The sequence below is a fragment of the Odontomachus brunneus genome, unplaced genomic scaffold (assembly GCF_010583005.1).
Source record: "Odontomachus brunneus isolate Ranch 3 - 2012 unplaced genomic scaffold, Obru_v1 Obru_scaffold_003, whole genome shotgun sequence".
Lineage (NCBI taxonomy): Eukaryota > Metazoa > Arthropoda > Insecta > Hymenoptera > Formicidae > Odontomachus > Odontomachus brunneus.
In genome coordinates this window covers 1,506,436-1,523,902 of record NW_022639453.1, presented here as the reverse complement: position 1 = coordinate 1,523,902, position 17,467 = coordinate 1,506,436, and the positions used below count along the sequence as shown (strand labels likewise).

Below are 17,467 nucleotides of genomic sequence, written 5' to 3'. Positions count from 1 at the left end.
AGAGAGAGAGAGAGAGAGAGAGAGAGAGAGAGAGAGAGAGAGAGAAACAGAGACAGAGAGAGAAAGCACTATACTCATATTATACAGTACAAATTACTGTATAAATAGTAAATTTGACAATCCAATGTTGGTTTTGTGATATCAAATATACGATATCGCAGAAACATTCAAGTAGCTACAATAATTCTATAACAAAAAGTTAAACGTGCATAACGTTTTTAAACAAATATATATTGATTTTGATACTTATATGGCTCAAGACTACAGAATTTGGTTGCAATCTTTATCACAATATTTTCTCCGTGTGTATTATTCTTACAATACAAAACAATTTTCCATCAATTTTGCATACATAAAATTTATCATTTCTTACTGCAAACGTCAGTGGGACCAAAACATTCTCACTTCGTACATAACACTGACAAATAAAGAAATTAAGTATTTGATAGAAAGTACAAATTCACGGAAACAGGTGTTCCGAATCGCGAATTCCGCGATAATAAATTCTCTCGAATATCGCGAGTGAAATTTAGGGACTTTTATTCGAGAAACATTTTTGTGTTCCATCCTCATACACACACATTAAAACTTGAAATATCCTTATCCAAAGACTAAAACGACAGAAAAGTGTCCAGACATCGGTACCTTTACCGACCTCCACCGTCTCGGCGACACGAAAATAATCCCCCGCGCGACACCGCTGTTTACACTTCACAAATATCTTCTGCTGCGGACTAACGGAAAGTATATACCGAAGTTTATTCTCCGCCCGTTCGCAAGGTCCTCCCCGAGTTCGCTCTCGCGGGAACACACGGCGGTTTGTTAGAGCGGCGGTCGCGAGTCTCGAAAAACGCTCCGGGAATTCGCGCTCACAGGCGAGAGTGAGCGCGCACGAGCGAGCGAGCGAGCGCGTAGCAATTAGCGCCGGGGGTAATCAAGGAATTTGCATTTAAATGGTGGTCCAAAGGTGCATAATAAATCGCGCTGCGGTTCCGACCCATAATGGCGTGCGTGCGTGCGCGCGCGCGTGCGTTCGGTTGTAGTTTTCGGGCTGCAGCGAAGATGCTGCGTCGAGAAGGGACGCGATTTTCACGGCCGATTGCCGCATGGGAATCCGCTTCTCGATATCGCGTTGGAACCGGGAATTCGCCGCTTCGTCGCAATGCCTCGGGAGGAGACGCGCCAAGACGCGACGCGACGCGATGGCTCCATTCACGGAGAGTTGCGTCGCGTCCACTCGAGAATTTCCAACGCTCGCGGCAGCGAGCTTTTCCGCGGCTTTTCCGTCGCGTTCCGCGCGAAAAGCACGCAGCAACTACGTCAGCGCGGATTCGCTCTCTCCACCGAGTTTCTCGCATAGAAATTTCCCAAGATTCTTCCAGATGCAGCATGGATTCCGATCAGAATATCCACATTTGTCTCAATCGATTATCTCACAGTACTACAGTATCCAACTGGAAACCCCATACTTATCCTTACCGTCGATTTTCTAGAATTCAAACAGAAATACTATGGAAAATCGTATTTTTAGGCAATCACGCCGCACTGAGAAAAAAATGTTTGGTATTTGTAAGTACAATCACACAGAGAAATAATCGCTATAAATTGTGGTCAAGAAAACTATTTTTTCATTAAATTCTGTCATGTTATTTTAAGAACTAAAACTCGGTATTAAAAATTCCGCTGTTTCTGGCGGAATTTATTATGTTCCTTAGCTAAAATGGATCTTACCGACGACCTATTGCCGCGCTACTAAAAGCATAAAATTGAAAAGAAAATTTATACGAAGAAGGAAACTAGAAAATATTCTCTCCATGCAAGGAAAAATATTGGAGAGATTTTGGATTTTCCACTTCGCGTGTGTTTGAAACGTTACACTTGCGATCAGAACTCATAGTTATTTTGCGGAATTGCACTGTATTCCGATTAGATCCTCAGGAAATGTTTTATGCGGCTTTCACAGAAACGACAGTCGAACAACGTCGTTTTTCCGTTCGAAGCGAGCAAAGCATTACGGACGATGCTGCTTGCCGCGCGAGCCGGCTCTTTCGCCGACGACCTCCGATAACTCACAATTCACGTCCGCGGGGACGTAATTAATGTCGCGTTTCTTTGTCGCCGAGTGGACGAGCCCGCGGAAGCGACTCGCCGTCTGTCCGCTCGCTCGCGATCATATCGCGCCAATGAAGTAATTAGTATCGACCTACACAGACGCGAATTATTATCGCTTTAATGCTAATACGGCGAACGGGCAGCTGGCTTCCGCCGGCTTACGGGAGGATTAACGTACGGGGAGCAACCAGAGATTAATATCCCCGCGTAACCGTAATGGTCATCGCCCTCTGCCGTTCCCTCCTCTCCGTTTGACAGTCAGTTGGAGTCACGGAAGAAATATCTCGAGTTTCCGCCGCGAGTTGTCGTCTCCTTTCTCTCGAGATCCCCCGCGTCTTCCCCGCGGGAGGGACGACGCGGCGAAGGGATTGCCTGAATCTCAAAGAGGATTCACACGTTGGTGGAAGAAGGCTGAGAAACGCCAATCAGAAATCGCGCCGGTGATCAGGCGGCAATCGCCACTTTCCGCTTTTCCAACGGCGCGAGTTCTGATTGGCCTCTGTCCTCCGCTCCTCCGTCCAAGGTGCGAATTCTCCCTTATTATTCTCCCTACGCGTAACGCGAGCGCACCCCACAGGGTGTGTTTATGTAAGCGTGAGGGCGGTCGGGCGGCGGTTGTCTCGGTCGGCGTACAATAGACGGGCAAAACCGCAAACGAGTGGCTCTTCGTTTTCCCCGCGCGACAAAGGTAATGATATCCTATTGCCGTTGTTGTTGCGATTAATTTACGCGCAACAATGAACGTTCTGCTCGTCGTAATTAATTCCGCCGTGCACAATGAGTATTGTTGCCCTCGCCGCAATTAATACGCTTTTGTTTCTCGTACACGCGCGCGCGCGCGCGCGTTATTCTCCTCCTCCCCTCTCTCTTTCTCCCTCTTTCATCCTTCTCTGTCTCTTTCCCTGACATATATTCGTTCGTTAATTTTTTCCTCGCTCTCTCCCTCTTCCACCTTCGATTCAATGACTTTTGACCCGCGCGCGGAATCCGCGCAGATCGCATTCGCCCCGCGGGCTTGAAAATCCCGGCTTTAATTGGTCGTGAAGCTCGGGACGGTCTTGGTTTTGCGAGCGATCCATTGTGCACGATGCCTCTTGTATTATTTAACAGTGAGTTCGATCGTGGTGCTGTGAGGCAGAGGCTCTCAAATGGGATACCCCGGGGGGTGATATGGCGCGGCGTGTCGACGAGACGGCAAGCGGCATGCGAGACGAGGGGAAGAGCTTTCCCCGAGCTTTCCGCTCGCCGATCACGCGACTCGCGATTTCCCGCAGTTTGAGAACACTGCATCCTACGTATGATATATGTATATATATATAATATATATGTAGAGAGACTGCGATGCAATAAAACCTCAAATAATACAAAATAATTAGACGAAGCACTCAAGTCGCTAATCTCAGTGCGAACGAGTTATCCTGTCTTTCTCTGTTTGTTTTTTCTTCTTTTTTTTTTTCTTGCGCCAAGCGAAGTTCGTCTCGCGCGGGAAGAGGACGTCGCCAGCTCGCCCCCTCCCAACGCCTCCCGGATTCCGTTCGTAGATCTCTCGTATGCGTAAGCGTAAGCGTCAGCGTGGAAGCGCAACAAGCTTGGCGTACGATCACATGGTACGTAACAATAATACGTAACGCAGTACACAGTACGTACAAGCAGAATACAGAAAATAAATTAGAATCGTTGTACGAAGCCAGCATCCGAGGATCTAGAGACTTCCGAGATCCGGTGGACTCGGGATCTTGGGACATGAGGATCTGGCGATCCTAGATCCGCCCGACGCGTCTGAGAGGAGACCGAGACGATCTGAGACAGTGCTCGGGGATGCTCGCATTCTCAAGGCAATTCTCGAGGTCTACATCTGCTTTCTTCTCTTTACTACTCCGACCGTTGTGCTGTCGAGCCTCGCGACTGACTGTCCATTCAGCGACCATCATTTAAATAACAGTCTCAGAACCGTCAATTTAATAAGACCCGCGGGACTATCCCTAATTTCTGAAGAGTTATTGAGACTAGTGTTCTATCGTTGTAATGATAATAATACGAAGGTGTTGGTAACGTAGGTGGAAGCATAATATTAAGCAGAAATAACTAGTTTCAATTGATGATTTTTAAAAAAATTGAAGGGAATCCCGCAGATCTTATAATGTTGAGTATTTAACAAAATTTTCTATGTTTTTTAACGAAGATAAACCTTATTGACGGGCTATTCCTGCATTAGTGGAAACGAAATTATATAAAATCTATAAAATTATATAAAATTATATAAAATTAACAACTGAAAGCTTAATTAATTAATTAAAAAATTGAGATAGATAATTCAAATTTTTAATAATGAAGTAATAAATGAAATTATATAAAATAAATCTGAAAAAAAATTTGGAAAGAAAATATGTGAAAAGAAGCTACAATATCCTTTCCGTGCAGACGTAACCCCTGAAAATCGCCTCGAAAATGCGAGCAATTCCGTGCATTAATCTAAGAGAAGTCTTCAAATTCCCGGCGTTTCAATGCGGTTTTGATAATTCTCAGAAGAGCAAACGCGAACTAATTCATAAAGCACTTAATAAATTTCTAACCGGGAGAAACGTTACCGCAGGTTAATCGCCGCGAATAAATAATCCACTATTTGCGGGCGGATAAAAACGGAAATTCTCGCGCAAAATCTGGACCTGCTGTTCAGCTTTCGTATGCGTAAGACATGTAACGGCGGAGCAATTCAAAGTGCAAATTCGGACACACTGTGTGTGTGTCCAGATAGCCGGGTGATCGTTCGCGGATCCCGGACGATCGGAGACGAACCTCGCCGGCGCGGCTGGTACAATACGCACATACGTGTCATTCCCTCGCGCACACACATACGTAGCAACGACGACGTGTACGCGCGAGCGCGGTGCGTAAGGGGTGCACTCCTTCACACTCATAGTGCTGCTCGTACAAAGTGAAAAGCACTCGTGTGTGCGCCGTCGCACGTCGGCGACGTTCAAACATTTAACTCACTCACCGGATTGCGTATCTGGACGGATTGCGTTTTCGTCGTACTTCTCATCTACATGTAATCAGACAGCACTAGGTTTGAGAGTGTCGGTGACAAGCGGGGATGTAACGGTCGGGAAGAGAGAAATACGGCAGAGAGGATGTGATGGCTTATATACGCTGAGAAGGAGGAAGAAGAGGAGGGGGAGGAGGAGGAGGAGAGGGTGATTCCGCGCCTCGCTCACGGGAACAATCGCGAGCGCGTCGCGAAGCAGACGCGCGACTGTTAAGGCGTTACCGATAGTTGACGGTTTAAGCGAGTGTCTCGAGCGAGAGCGTGAACGCGCCTTCGCGGGGAAACTTTCCCCGTCCCTGATGTCTCGAATTTACACCTCGTCTAGTTTACACTTGATCTCGTGGCATCGCCTGCCACCGCGCGCGCGTTTCACGACGGGCTGAACATTCGCGGGACTACCAACACCTCGATGATATTAAGATGTCTGTGCGGTGGAGAAGCCGGTACCGGCTACAGTGTATGTGTGTTCGTGTGGCGATGCATTCGAAGCGGGCCTACTCACTTTCGCCGTGCTCCTTGACGCGGAGCTTCAGGTTGTCCCTGGCCGCCTGCAAGAAGATGGTGTCGTTGCTCAACTCCTTCAGCTTCGCCATCGTGTACGCCTCGTCCGCTATCACAAGGTGCCGCTCCAGGATCTGCTTCGTCTGCAAGCGGATCGTGCATTTTTTTTATCGTCAGACATGGTCCCAGAATTACACAAGTGCTCGACCCGCTTAACTCTTCACGTTCGCGAAGCATCGGGGAATAAAAGCGTACGTGTGAATCTTATTCGCGGATTTGAAGATTGGAGGATACAAAAGTATATTTCAAGACTCTAAAAATAGCTCAAAGACCCGGGAAACAGAGCCGAAAATAGAAAAGAGAATCGGAAAGTTCGCGAGAGTTCGACGATGCGATTAATGTATCGAGCACAAAGGGCCACGGGTGATGCGTGATAGGCACAGGAAGAGATCACTCACATGATAACTGTACTCAGGCATGAAGAGCTTCTTGCACGTTGACGGATATCTATCGGACGCCAAGGACCAGGCGTAGTCGTGCGGGACGAAGTACGTGAACCGCTTCGTCGTGTCGTTCAGCTGATCGTTGAACCCGCGTCGCTGGCCCAGCACGTAGGTCGTGCTGGAAAAAAAACGAGGCAACGTCGACGATTAATTTCACGTCGGTAGCTCCGGCGAGAATTACGGGGGCTTTCTTCTTCCCTGTCTCTCTCCACCTCTTTTGCTTTGCTCCTTCTTTCTTTCTCTCTTTCTCGCCACTTTTTCTCTTCCCAGAAAACGATTTCCGAGGAAGGGACTGCGGGCAACGTCGTAACGTCTAATCCGTCTTGCTTAAATCGCGCTAATTGAATCGAGGGGCCGCGCGCAACTGAGTTAAGCAGCACGCGGAAATTTTTCCGAGCCCACGGGGATCGCGCGCGAATAGAACGCGCCGGTAACATCACGTTGTTTGCTCTATCCGCTCGCCAGGGCGCTTCACCTTCGCGCGCCTCTTACGAGATTTAATCCGCCTTCCACCTAGGCAGGGCTGATCTCTCCGCTCTTTATAAAGCCGCCGCTGTTCAAGCTCGGGCGGTCTCTACCTGTGCAAGATCCGACCCTCTTCCGGGATAGCGCGGGTGTCAATTATAATTTTAAATCAGGAGATAATCCCGCCGAGTTTTCTTTGCGCGGCAAGCCGGCAACGGTATGCCCAGGCACGATTGTTGACCGGCTATTTGGATCAACGTACATAAACAATCTCTCGCTGGATAATCTCCGCTCGTTGCAACGGCTCTCGGACTATCTAAGACCTCGAGTAACGCGCGATGCCCGGGTCATCGACGTTCTCGAAGCCGCAACGCTCCGCGTTAGCCTCCTCAGGGTTACTGACACACGGAACTGTAATTGAGATCCAGTCCGATCGCGAAAAGTTTGAACGCGCTCCCCGCGATTGATCTTCCACGAGATTATCCGGATCGCGCGGTTCTCGAGACGTTCAAACACTTACTTCCACCAGATCGCGAATTATTCCGGACAGATGGATGCGGTGACTTTCGGCGGCGTTTCGCGACGATAAAATTCTCGTCCCTCGGATTTCCGGGAGACGAATTTCCGTCCTTGGACTAATTGGCTACAGAATTTGGTAGCTCGCAGCCGCAAGATCTCTGAATATTCGGCTCTTTCGGGTCGTCGAGTTCTCGGAACGCCCGACCTTCCGGATCCTCTCTCTCTCTCTTTCTCTCCCTCTCTTTCTTTCTCTGTTTCTCTCAAGATGACGTTTAAACGGGGGTTATGTAGGTCATCGTCGTTGACGACGACGACGACGACGAATCCGGCGACGTTTCTGGACCGGTAATCTCGCCGGGTGAGTTTATTTGCTTTTTGCTTCGAGTGCCGAACGTTAAATTGGACAAGGAGGCAATATCGAGCGCACTCGGGCTACGAATTTAATAGGTGCGACGTGACGCCCCGCAGAACTGTTCCGGCCGTAAGAGACTCCCACGGTTATAGTTTTTACGTCGACCGATGACCCGATGGGAAGGAAGACGACTGCGGGGCAAATGGGATGGGCATTTGTGTTGCGTTATTTTAATTAAATCCGAACGAGAGGCCTGCTCAGCGAGTCGTGCGGAAGGAAGATTCGGCGGGGTCACGCGCGGATAAGATTTTCTTTCGAGGACGGGGCGACGGCGTTCTCTCGACGATGATAGTGGTGAGATGGTCTGACCGAGATCGTATCAACGCGTGGGTGGAAAGCTCGTCCGCACGTGTTTGCCAACCGCGCCCACGTGTACCCAGAACGAGAGCGCGCTCGTCGTCGCTCGCAATTATCGATGTCTTCCCAGATAGAGACTTCTCTCTCTCTCTCTCTCTCTCTCTCCGGCCCTCGTGAAAGATGAATCGTTCAGTATATCATGCCGTCGTGCGAATAGAATCGCGCAGGGTCCTTTTGCTCTCGCAACAGAGCGGAATACGTAATACGTACGAATGTTTCGTGATTACTGGTGACGACTCGAGCCCAATTATCAAATTTTGAAATTCACATCGAGTTAAAATTTCAGCCCTACCATCATAGAATTATAGGATTTAAATAAGGATAGATTGTAGGATCTAAACATCCTATAATCTGTATATTATGAAAGATCAGGGTATGCTTAATATACATAAAAATTGAAGACTCACTTAGCATCTTTAAGTGACAAAAATTGCACAAAGTGTCACTCGTAAATTCTAAAAAAAAGAACCTCTTAGCAAAGTTAGTTGATTAATCCTTTCAGGGAGGACGGTTGCTCGGGGAGATAATTATAAATACATATTCTACGGGTTTTTGGAATCGTTGAATCCGAATCTGAACTTAGATTTTTAAAATTCTGTGATCCAAAATGACGAACCCAATATGGCGGAAAAAATGATAAATAATATAAATATTATTAAATTTCCGTGAAATGTGAACTATGAAATTTTTTAAAGATACTTTTTTGAGAACTGAAATCGAATATTTGAAATTCAAAATGCCGACCAAGGAAAAAAATTTTAGATCTGACCTGACCTGATCACATCTGCTCATTTGTGCTCATCCTTGCGAAAATGGTTCATATATCGAATTCAGTCAAGATTTTCACTAATTCAAATTTAAAGAGTATGAAGTTTTACGGAAATTAAGTTATATTTACATAATTTGACATCTTGAAAATCGCCATATTGGATCCGTCATTTTGAATTTTTAACTTTTGAAGTCAGATTCAGCAACTCTGAAAACCTCTGAAAACAGAAGAAATCTAAAAGTCTTGATTTTTCATTCCTGTTAGAAAGCTACGTCCTGGAAAAGCCAATTTTGTCCATCATATTGGATCAACCATTTTGAATATAAAAATTGTAAGGTTACACTGAGAGAAAAGACTAGTAACTATAACAAACTGCATTTAGTTACAGAAATTCGTTGAATCCTTAGTAACTAATACTAAATATGATAATAATTACCAAATATTTAATAGATCGGGAGTATGACGTAATTGCATTGACAATAACATCAATTAAATAATTCAGTAATAATTACTTAATATTAAGTATTTAATATGAAATATATTACAGTTATGAACAGATATTTGATAATTGTTATGAAATTCTTATATCCCATGTAATAAAAGATTCAGTAGGTACGAGTTTATTTTGTTACCAGTATAAGTATGTTTTGTTGCAGCACAACGAAAAATTCATTCATTTGTAGCTATTACATCGTTTCAATATCTATTATTACAGATGGTTGGTTGAACTTACCAAACATTTTGTAACTATTACAAAATCGCTTATTTTGCTCAACTATTCAATAAGTTTTATTTACTAAATATATTCTGGAAGCAAATAAATTTTATTTCTGTCAAATAAATAATTTATTTTACAGAACTAAATTAATTAATAAATATTGCCATAGCTTTGGCCCGCTATATTTACGTCTACCATTTAGTAATAATAACCAAATTTTGATAATATTTATTAAATTCTTCTCTCAGTGTATATTCGAATTCAGCGACCCCAAAAACCCCGTTACAGAAAACTCAATGAGAATCGGAAAAATAGTTTCCAATATAAAAGCAAAGAACAATTATGGCATAAAAAGTGACCACTCGTCCCGAAGTGTTAAATAGAATGAAAAGATGTTGAAGAATATTGAAGAATATTGAAGAATATTGAAGAATATTGAGACCGACGGTATGATCAAAATTTCAACGACACAACTCGAGTGCATATCTCATCTTGGTCCTCATTTCTCTCACTTTTCTTTTTACTAATTCTTTTTACACTTTTCTTTTTCTCTCACGTTTCTTTTTACTCATTTCCCATAGAGGGTTTTATGACTGGGCCAATAACGAGCCAGTACTGGTTGCCAGAGTTGCATTGCTGGCGCAGTACTAGGAAGAGGTATTGGTGCAGCAATGGCTACTATCTAGATGATAACCTAGGATCTTGTTTCAGATCTGGCCCAGAGTTGTTCACCAGTACTGGTAAATAAACGTCGGCCAGTAATGGACCAATGCTTGTTGCAGTATTGGCGCAGTATTAATGACTGACTTACTTGAGCATCGGGTCGGTCCTGAGCTTTTCGAGCACAGTGGTGTACGGCACTCCGAGAAACCTGTCGATTATGTGAATAATTCCGTTTGTGGCGGCGATGTTGGCAGTGATGATGGTAGCGTTCACGCCGCCGCCCTCCACGGTGACGGTTTGATTTCCGGTAGGTCCCTGCACCACGTTGAAGTAGAGCTTCTTTCTGTCAGCGGCGGTCTGCACCTGCAAGAATTCGAGCGGGCTCCGTGAGAGAATGTTCGCAGCGGGGACGACTGAGGAGGCTAAAGCGGCAGCGGCGAAGGCGCGTGACTCGCGTTAACCGCCAGTCACGTGCGCGGCTTTAAAGGGGTTACATTACACGTCGAAACTGCCGCGGAAAGTACAGCGCAAAAGCGGAAAGCACGAGACGGAGGTAACAGGTAAAAAGACGAGCTCTCGTAACTTCTCGCGAGGACGTACAGAAGGAGGGATGGAGAGGCAGGATGCTAAGCGTTGCACTGCGAATGGGGTCGATCCTTCGAAAGCGTTCGCAACCGGCTGTCTCGGGATACGATTGATCGCTGAGAATCCGCGAGGCAGGCGGACGTGCAGACATCTGATGCACAACTGATTGATCCAAATGACTTTGATCGGCCGCGCAATTTGCAAGGAATGTCTCATCAGCACAACTGTCGAATCCCAATTTAAATTTACCCCACAATCCAGTTGATCCTAATTGTCTGGTTTGTGTACAAGATGATGTTACCGAATCCTGTTAATCCAAGTCGGAATTTTGATCCTACTTTCGACCTCAGTATTCCATTCAACGACTACTTTGAGACTCTGAAGCTTGTATCCACTTCTCTTGATTGTATTTAATATACAGTTTCGCGAGAAGATCCTCTTTAGAATCCACAAGTGGCATTTTGTGCACCGTCTACCATTCAGAGGATGTCTGTTTCCACATGTATTAAATATACACTAATCCTTCAGAATTTACAGGCGTTACAAAGTGTAGGTCGAAAGTAAGACTAAAACTGTGACTTGGAAATTATGTAACGCAGCATGACAATCAGGCTTTATTAATAATAAGAATCATTAATAATTAAGATCTTATATTAATAGTTGAAGAGGATATCACCTTATGTAAACTAGATAATCATAAATCGGGACCGATCAGGGCCACCATGAATTTCTAATAGGAACGGATGATATCTGAAGAAAACTTCAGATCGAGTTCGCGGGAGTTGAGTAGGAGATTCGCAGGCTTGATTCGCCTTCGGAGAATCGGCAGAAATCGATGTCGTGCAGAAGGAAATAGCAGCTATCGCGCGCACGCACAGCTAAGTCGAAGTAGAAAATGGGAATTAAAAGTTAGGTGCGCATTTCCGCGCACGACGCAAACTTTCCGTCCAGGTAGTTAGTTATAAGTTCCACACGAAGTTACAGCTGCGTGTACATATGATCACGAGCGTAACAATAACAACAACAACATCGACACAACTCTCACTTAAAAGTGGGGGAGGAGATCAGGTCAGGTGAGGTCAAGGATCGGAGGATTCCAGCAAAGATCATGCTTTAGTGTCTACTAATACGGCTGCGCGTCTCTGTTTGTTATAATAATCTTCAACCGATTTCAAAAAAGGAGTTTCTCAAAGTGACGAATAATTTTTTTAAACAAAATTAAACCGCCATGAAAAACCAAACATTTTTTCTCAATGTAGGTGCATAGGAATATTGAGTCAAAATTACTTAATATCTTTCAAGACTTTTCGAGGCTTTATCTTTGTTAAAAAGTTCTTTTATTTCGACACTTCGTGCTAACTGGTCCACTAATTGACAGCTGCGTCGCGAAATAAAATTGCAGGTCGGCGGGTTGCACTGAAAAATTCATTTAGTTGGATTAACCAAAATTTGGTTAAAATAGGGTCAAACAAATGTTTCGGTTGTTCGGAGGGCCAAAATTTCGTTCTTTCTACCAAAGATTTGATTCTCTGAAACTAAACCTGTTTCATTTTCGTTTCAAGAAATCAAATCTTTGATTCAAAGTATCAAATATTGATTCTCACAACCAAAACATTTGTTCCACCTTATTTTAAAAATAAAAAATTTAATTGAGTTAACCAAAATTTGGTTAACTGAACTAAATGAATTTTTTAGTGTGCGTGGCGAAAGCAAAAAAAAGGGAAAACCTGGCGAACGTCTTCTATAGAGAAGTAACGCGTCTATTATTCCGCGATTCCGCAATTCGACTTCAAAGGCAGCTCGTCGGCGGCGGCAATCTCCGGAAGGAAATCGCATAATCGCGGGCTGAGCGTCGCGGAGATCGCTTCCGGCGGGAGATCGCGCTCGCTTTCTTAGACGACCGCGGAATTTGACCTTAAAAGAGACAGCCGTGGTGGGCCCAGGGCGCGCGATAGCGGAGCGAAACGAATCCCTTCGATCCGCCGGATTATCCGGACGACGCGGCGTACGTCGTGCGCTCTAGCTAGCAATGCGAGCTTTTAACTTGCAAATATCGTTCGGATTGCAAATCGACGCCCGTTCCCTTACCCTCCCGCCCGCTCGTCCTGTCTCTCCCTTCATCCTCATTCGCTGATGTCGAGGATGGAAAGCTCGCTGTGAAGAGCGAGAGCGAAAACGAGAGAGAGAAAGAAAGAGAGCGAGCGAGAGAGCGAAAAAAGAGAGAAAGACAGCGCGCGCGCCAAGAGGCAATGATCCCTTTTCCGGCTGATCCAGCTCTCATGAATTTCCCGGCGTGCACTCAGAGCCACTTCCGGTTACTTTCCTGACGTTCATCCGCGCCCGAGATACTCCGGCCGAGAGAGATAGAGTAAGAGAGAGTGCATGGGGTATCTCGAAAAAGGCGTACACCCTCCCGACCCTGCCGGCGGCAGGGAGTGCGTTTGCGAGAGAGTTCGACGTCGATTTTGCCTTAGCGAAATTGCGACGTCCGCGATGGTCGGGAGTACGGAGAGGCGTCTTGGAATAGGGAGATTGTGCTAGTCCGGAGAAGTATCTTTGGGGATCTCGGGTCTTCGCGCGTGTCGTCGTTCTTGGATTTTTTGGTTGAGAGACGAGCGAAAATATTTAGATCTGTCGGGAGATCTCGGCGAGAATCTCATTAGATTAAAAGAAAAAAAAAACAGAAAGAAACGCATTTGTTAGTCAAAAAAATATTCCAATCTATTCTGGATCTGACGAAAATATATGTACGACGTATAATAAAATTTGCTCCTATCACACGGAGAGAATATTATGGTTTTTTCTTTCGTATAAATTATTTTCAATTTTTAGTTCTATTTTTCATTTTTAGTGGCGTAAGAATAAACTGTCAGTTTATTTTGTTGTGTTTACTTGCTCTATTATTGTTGTTATTATTATTAACTTTATTGAGATCTCGATTTCTCGATTATGAGATTCTATAATAGTTTTTAGTATATTATAGTTTTTCAATTAGTTTATAGCACAGTAATTATTACCATAAATTTCTCTCAATATATGAATCTTTTTTTGCTGTCAGAGAGAGAAAGAGAGAGAAAATCGTCCCGCAAATAAATTCAGATCTTCGTGATTAGTTTGCGTAAACGTAGCTTCGAGCAGCTGTCGGCTTTAAGGCGCGGGACTTTTTAATTTCACTGCGAAATAAAGAGGGGCTTTCAGGCACTCAGCGATCAGCTCCGATAAAGGCCCGGCACTTCCGATACGCCTCTGCCCCCAATTAATTTTTTAACCGCAACCGTGCCGAGACTTCCGACAGCCGGCTGTCAGCCAGAAATAACAATTAGCCGCGCGTAAAGCCGCGCCGCGAGCTTTACTTGCTCGGGGGACGATGGCGAATAAATTAATTACGAATGTATGGGCCGTAGCGGGGAATAAATCACGCCGCTGAAACGGAAAAAGAAACGCGTACATAATACAGGAGAAGAAGGAAAAAAACTGACTTTGAAACTGATTTATCTAATGCGTCCTCCGCCAAGACCGGAATGTTCGCTTAAGATTTGCATACGTCATTCGATTAGATATTGTCAGGTGATCGCGTCCGCTGAAATTAAAATCCGAAAGCGTAGCTCGAGAAACCGGAGGTCTCCGAGAGATCGCTTGTATGTAATTTCCGGAGTTTCAACGCCTGAACGACGCGAGCGTCTAAAAAGAGAAACTCCCTCTGACACTTTTTCAAACAAACCTCGGTGTTGCGAACACACAGTGTCGAGGCAATATTTAAGTCGATAATTAAAACAGACTCGCGCGCGCAACGGCTGCCGTGTAGTCCGTGAGATATTTAAACCAATATTTTAAATAATTCCCTCACCCGATCTCCCTAAAATATGGATATGGAACGGGGAACAGGGCAGAACACCAGAGTATATGTGAGTGTGCGCGCGCGTGTGTGTGTGTGAGAGGAGAAGAGAGAGCGGAGGAGAGTCGTTTCGCGGCGATATCGCGAATAAAATTGAATTTCACGTCGCGGGCCCGACACGTCTCGCGGTACCTCCTCTTGCTGGGAGTGCTTTATCATTTCATCAGCGTGCGAGTGCCTCTTCCGAGGCGAGGCGAGGCGAGCAGAGAGCACGCGTACGCGACGTCGGGAGAGTATAAAGCATGAAAGCGGTGTAAAACATATCTCGGGACGATAAATTAGTGCGCAGGACGTACGGTGCGTGGTGTTTAATGCAAATCAGCCAGGATAGAGAAAAAACGCGGAGAAGGAAAGGAGGAAAGAGGAGAGGAGAGCAGCGCGTATGTTCGCCGTATAGCCACGTCGTGCGTGAGAGATCTCGCGCGCGCGTGTTGATCCGCCGCGTATTTTTCTTCTCCGTGGCCGTTGCTCGCTTATCGTATTTTCGCGGACGACGGTTATTAATTATTTTCTTTCGGTCTCCCGTGCGACTCGCGCGGTCTCATGCAAATTGGCCTCGTCGCGCTGCGAGCGCGAGAAAATTCGCGGCCGGCCGCGTCGACTTCCTGCTTTCGCGTCGAGTGAGGGAGAACTCGGCAGGGGTGGACTCGCGATAGGGGTAGGTTCGCAGAACGCTTTGTCCGCGCGTTTGTTGTGACTGGAACAGTGGAAACGGAATCGCAGAATGTCCCTGCTGGAGCACAGATTTCGAGAGAGTCTCTAGAGAGAGTTTATTTGGAGAATCTCTTTTAAGATCGGAGAAAAACTATCGCGATTAATTAAGAGAAAAGTTTGATTCGAGGAGCAGTCAGAAATTTCGTGTTAACATGTTCCATCGTGAATGAATCGACACAACTGACGCGTTACTAATGAAGTTAGAGTGAAGTTTCCTGCAGCTGTGTAACATGATCGTTTTGTGTAGTTTCGGATCGCCTTGCTGCCTGAAGAAATGAACTGAAATGTTTACGAAACGTTGGAGCGAAACGCAAGGAAGACACGGTTCCTATATCTTCTTGATATTGATTACAATTCGTCAGAGTCTGTCCAACTTTCCTTATTGAGAAATATGTATTCGACAAACACAACATAATTACCAGTGCTGACCTCGCGTGATTGATGATAGAATCATAACCGTGATTTCGTGCTGCTCATCGGGACAATTCGATACTCAAGATGGAGAGTGAGGGAAGGAAGGAGAACGGAATAGTGAGGCTAACTCAGGCCGAGGAGTTCAGCAGGCGTCTTAATGAACGATGACTGACGGGATCGCGAGCACGCGACGATGTCACGCCGCCGTAGGCGTTGTTTCCGATTAAAGGCGACTCACCGTTTGTTTGCCGGACGATTATTAATATATATACACTCCGTTGCGTGCTGGACGAGAGGCTCGGGCCTCGAGTCAATATTGGTCCGGGCGCGCAGTAAATAACGGGCGATATTACCAATGCGCCATAACTACCAGCAATTAGCGAATCGGCATTAGCGCACCTGTTCGCCGCGCTTTTATGATAATCCACACGTAAATTAATTAATATCGCCGCCTCTCGCGACCTATCGCCCGCCTCTACGCGCCGCTCCGGAACCACCAAGGCATTAAATCGAATCGTTCCGCCGCGATGGCCCCTTCCTCCGCCGATTTCGATCCACGAGATTTCGGGTAACTCCTGCCGATGAACTCTCTCGTGTGCACCAGAGACGCTACGTAGCGCGTGATTTCAGAGTACGATCCATTAGACACTTTGCGGCGCGTTTAAAGTAACGCCGCGATTGGTTCGCGGCGCTTCAAAGCGTAATTCATGTCATTTGTAACGTCTAACGGATCGCAGCCTTACAATGAACACTACCGACATGACCAAAGCGATTTGATTCGCACCTATCCCATGAGTTTTTTTACAAGCAAAGACGCGGCAGCATTCATTTTTCTGCACGGGTCTGCCCATCAGTCAATTGACAGCGACTCTCGGAAATCGAGATGCGCTCGCGACGATAGTCGCCAAGGGGATGACGATCGGCGGCTGCACAGCAGAAGCAGCGCCGTCCGCCGTCCTTTTATCGCGTATCCGCACGCAGTGGGCGAACGTTTATTTATACTGATCGAATGTTAATTTATTAACGAGCGGGCGCAGTAATTAAAGCCAACATCCCGTATCGCGCGCTGCTGAATGATTGAAGCGGCCCGATGGATATTGAAGCGTAATTAGCTGTAGCGGAGATTTCGCGTAATTGCGTTCATGGCGCAGGAAATCGACGCTGGCCGACACGACGCGACGTGACGCGACGTTGCGCGATCGAGATAGGCCGGCTCTCGGAAGTCGCAATGAGCGCGACAGAGCGATAGATTTGCCAACGAGCCGTTGTAATGATTAATTTTAGGGAATAAACGGCTACAGCGTGCCGCCGTTTGCGGCTCTCTTCGAATCGGCCAACTCGTAAGTCATCGCGCCGGCGTTTTCCCGATACAATTCGATGGCGCAATTCATTCGCGCGCGCGTGCGCATTAGCCGCGGTGAAAACGCTCGTTTCGCGCGACCGTTCATTGGCCTCCAACGCACTTCGACGTAGGCTGCATCGTTCCAACGATCGGTAAACATTCGATTTTAATGCACTTTGACGCTTGCGGGAAAATTCTTGCCTGTCGCGGCAGATCCTAAAAACTCGCTTAAGGGGATTGGAGGATCAGATTGCCTGAAAATCTGCTTGTTCTTTCACAATTTTTTATGACAAACTGAATAAATATGCGAAAATGTTATTTCGACGTGTATTTATACAATATATAAAGAGAAGAAAAATATAATTTTAATGATCTAATACTCAATATAAGAGAGAGAGAGAGAGAGAGAGAGAGAGAGAGAGAGAGAGAGAGAGAGAGAGAGAGAGAGAGAG

General features: G+C 45.9%; 1 protein-coding gene across 12 annotated transcripts in view; it reads right to left on the bottom strand.

Moving 5' to 3' along the window:
* LOC116844446 (fasciclin-1) overlaps positions 1-17,467 on the bottom strand; it is a 381,499-nt gene that overhangs the window by 2,446 nt on the left and 361,586 nt on the right. For 10 of the 12 annotated variants that reach the window (XM_032815959.1, XM_032815975.1, XM_032815965.1 and 7 more), the window contains 4 exons: positions 10,214-10,428; positions 6,118-6,280; positions 5,661-5,802; positions 5,111-5,155 (listed from right to left, as the gene is read on the bottom strand). In XM_032815959.1, coding sequence (XP_032671850.1) covers positions 5,111-5,155; positions 5,661-5,802; positions 6,118-6,280; positions 10,214-10,428 — 565 coding nt within the window. The remainder of the gene's footprint in view (positions 1-5,110; positions 5,156-5,660; positions 5,803-6,117; positions 6,281-10,213; positions 10,429-17,467) is intronic. The other 2 variants (XM_032816014.1, XM_032816021.1) reach the window with 1 other exon arrangement.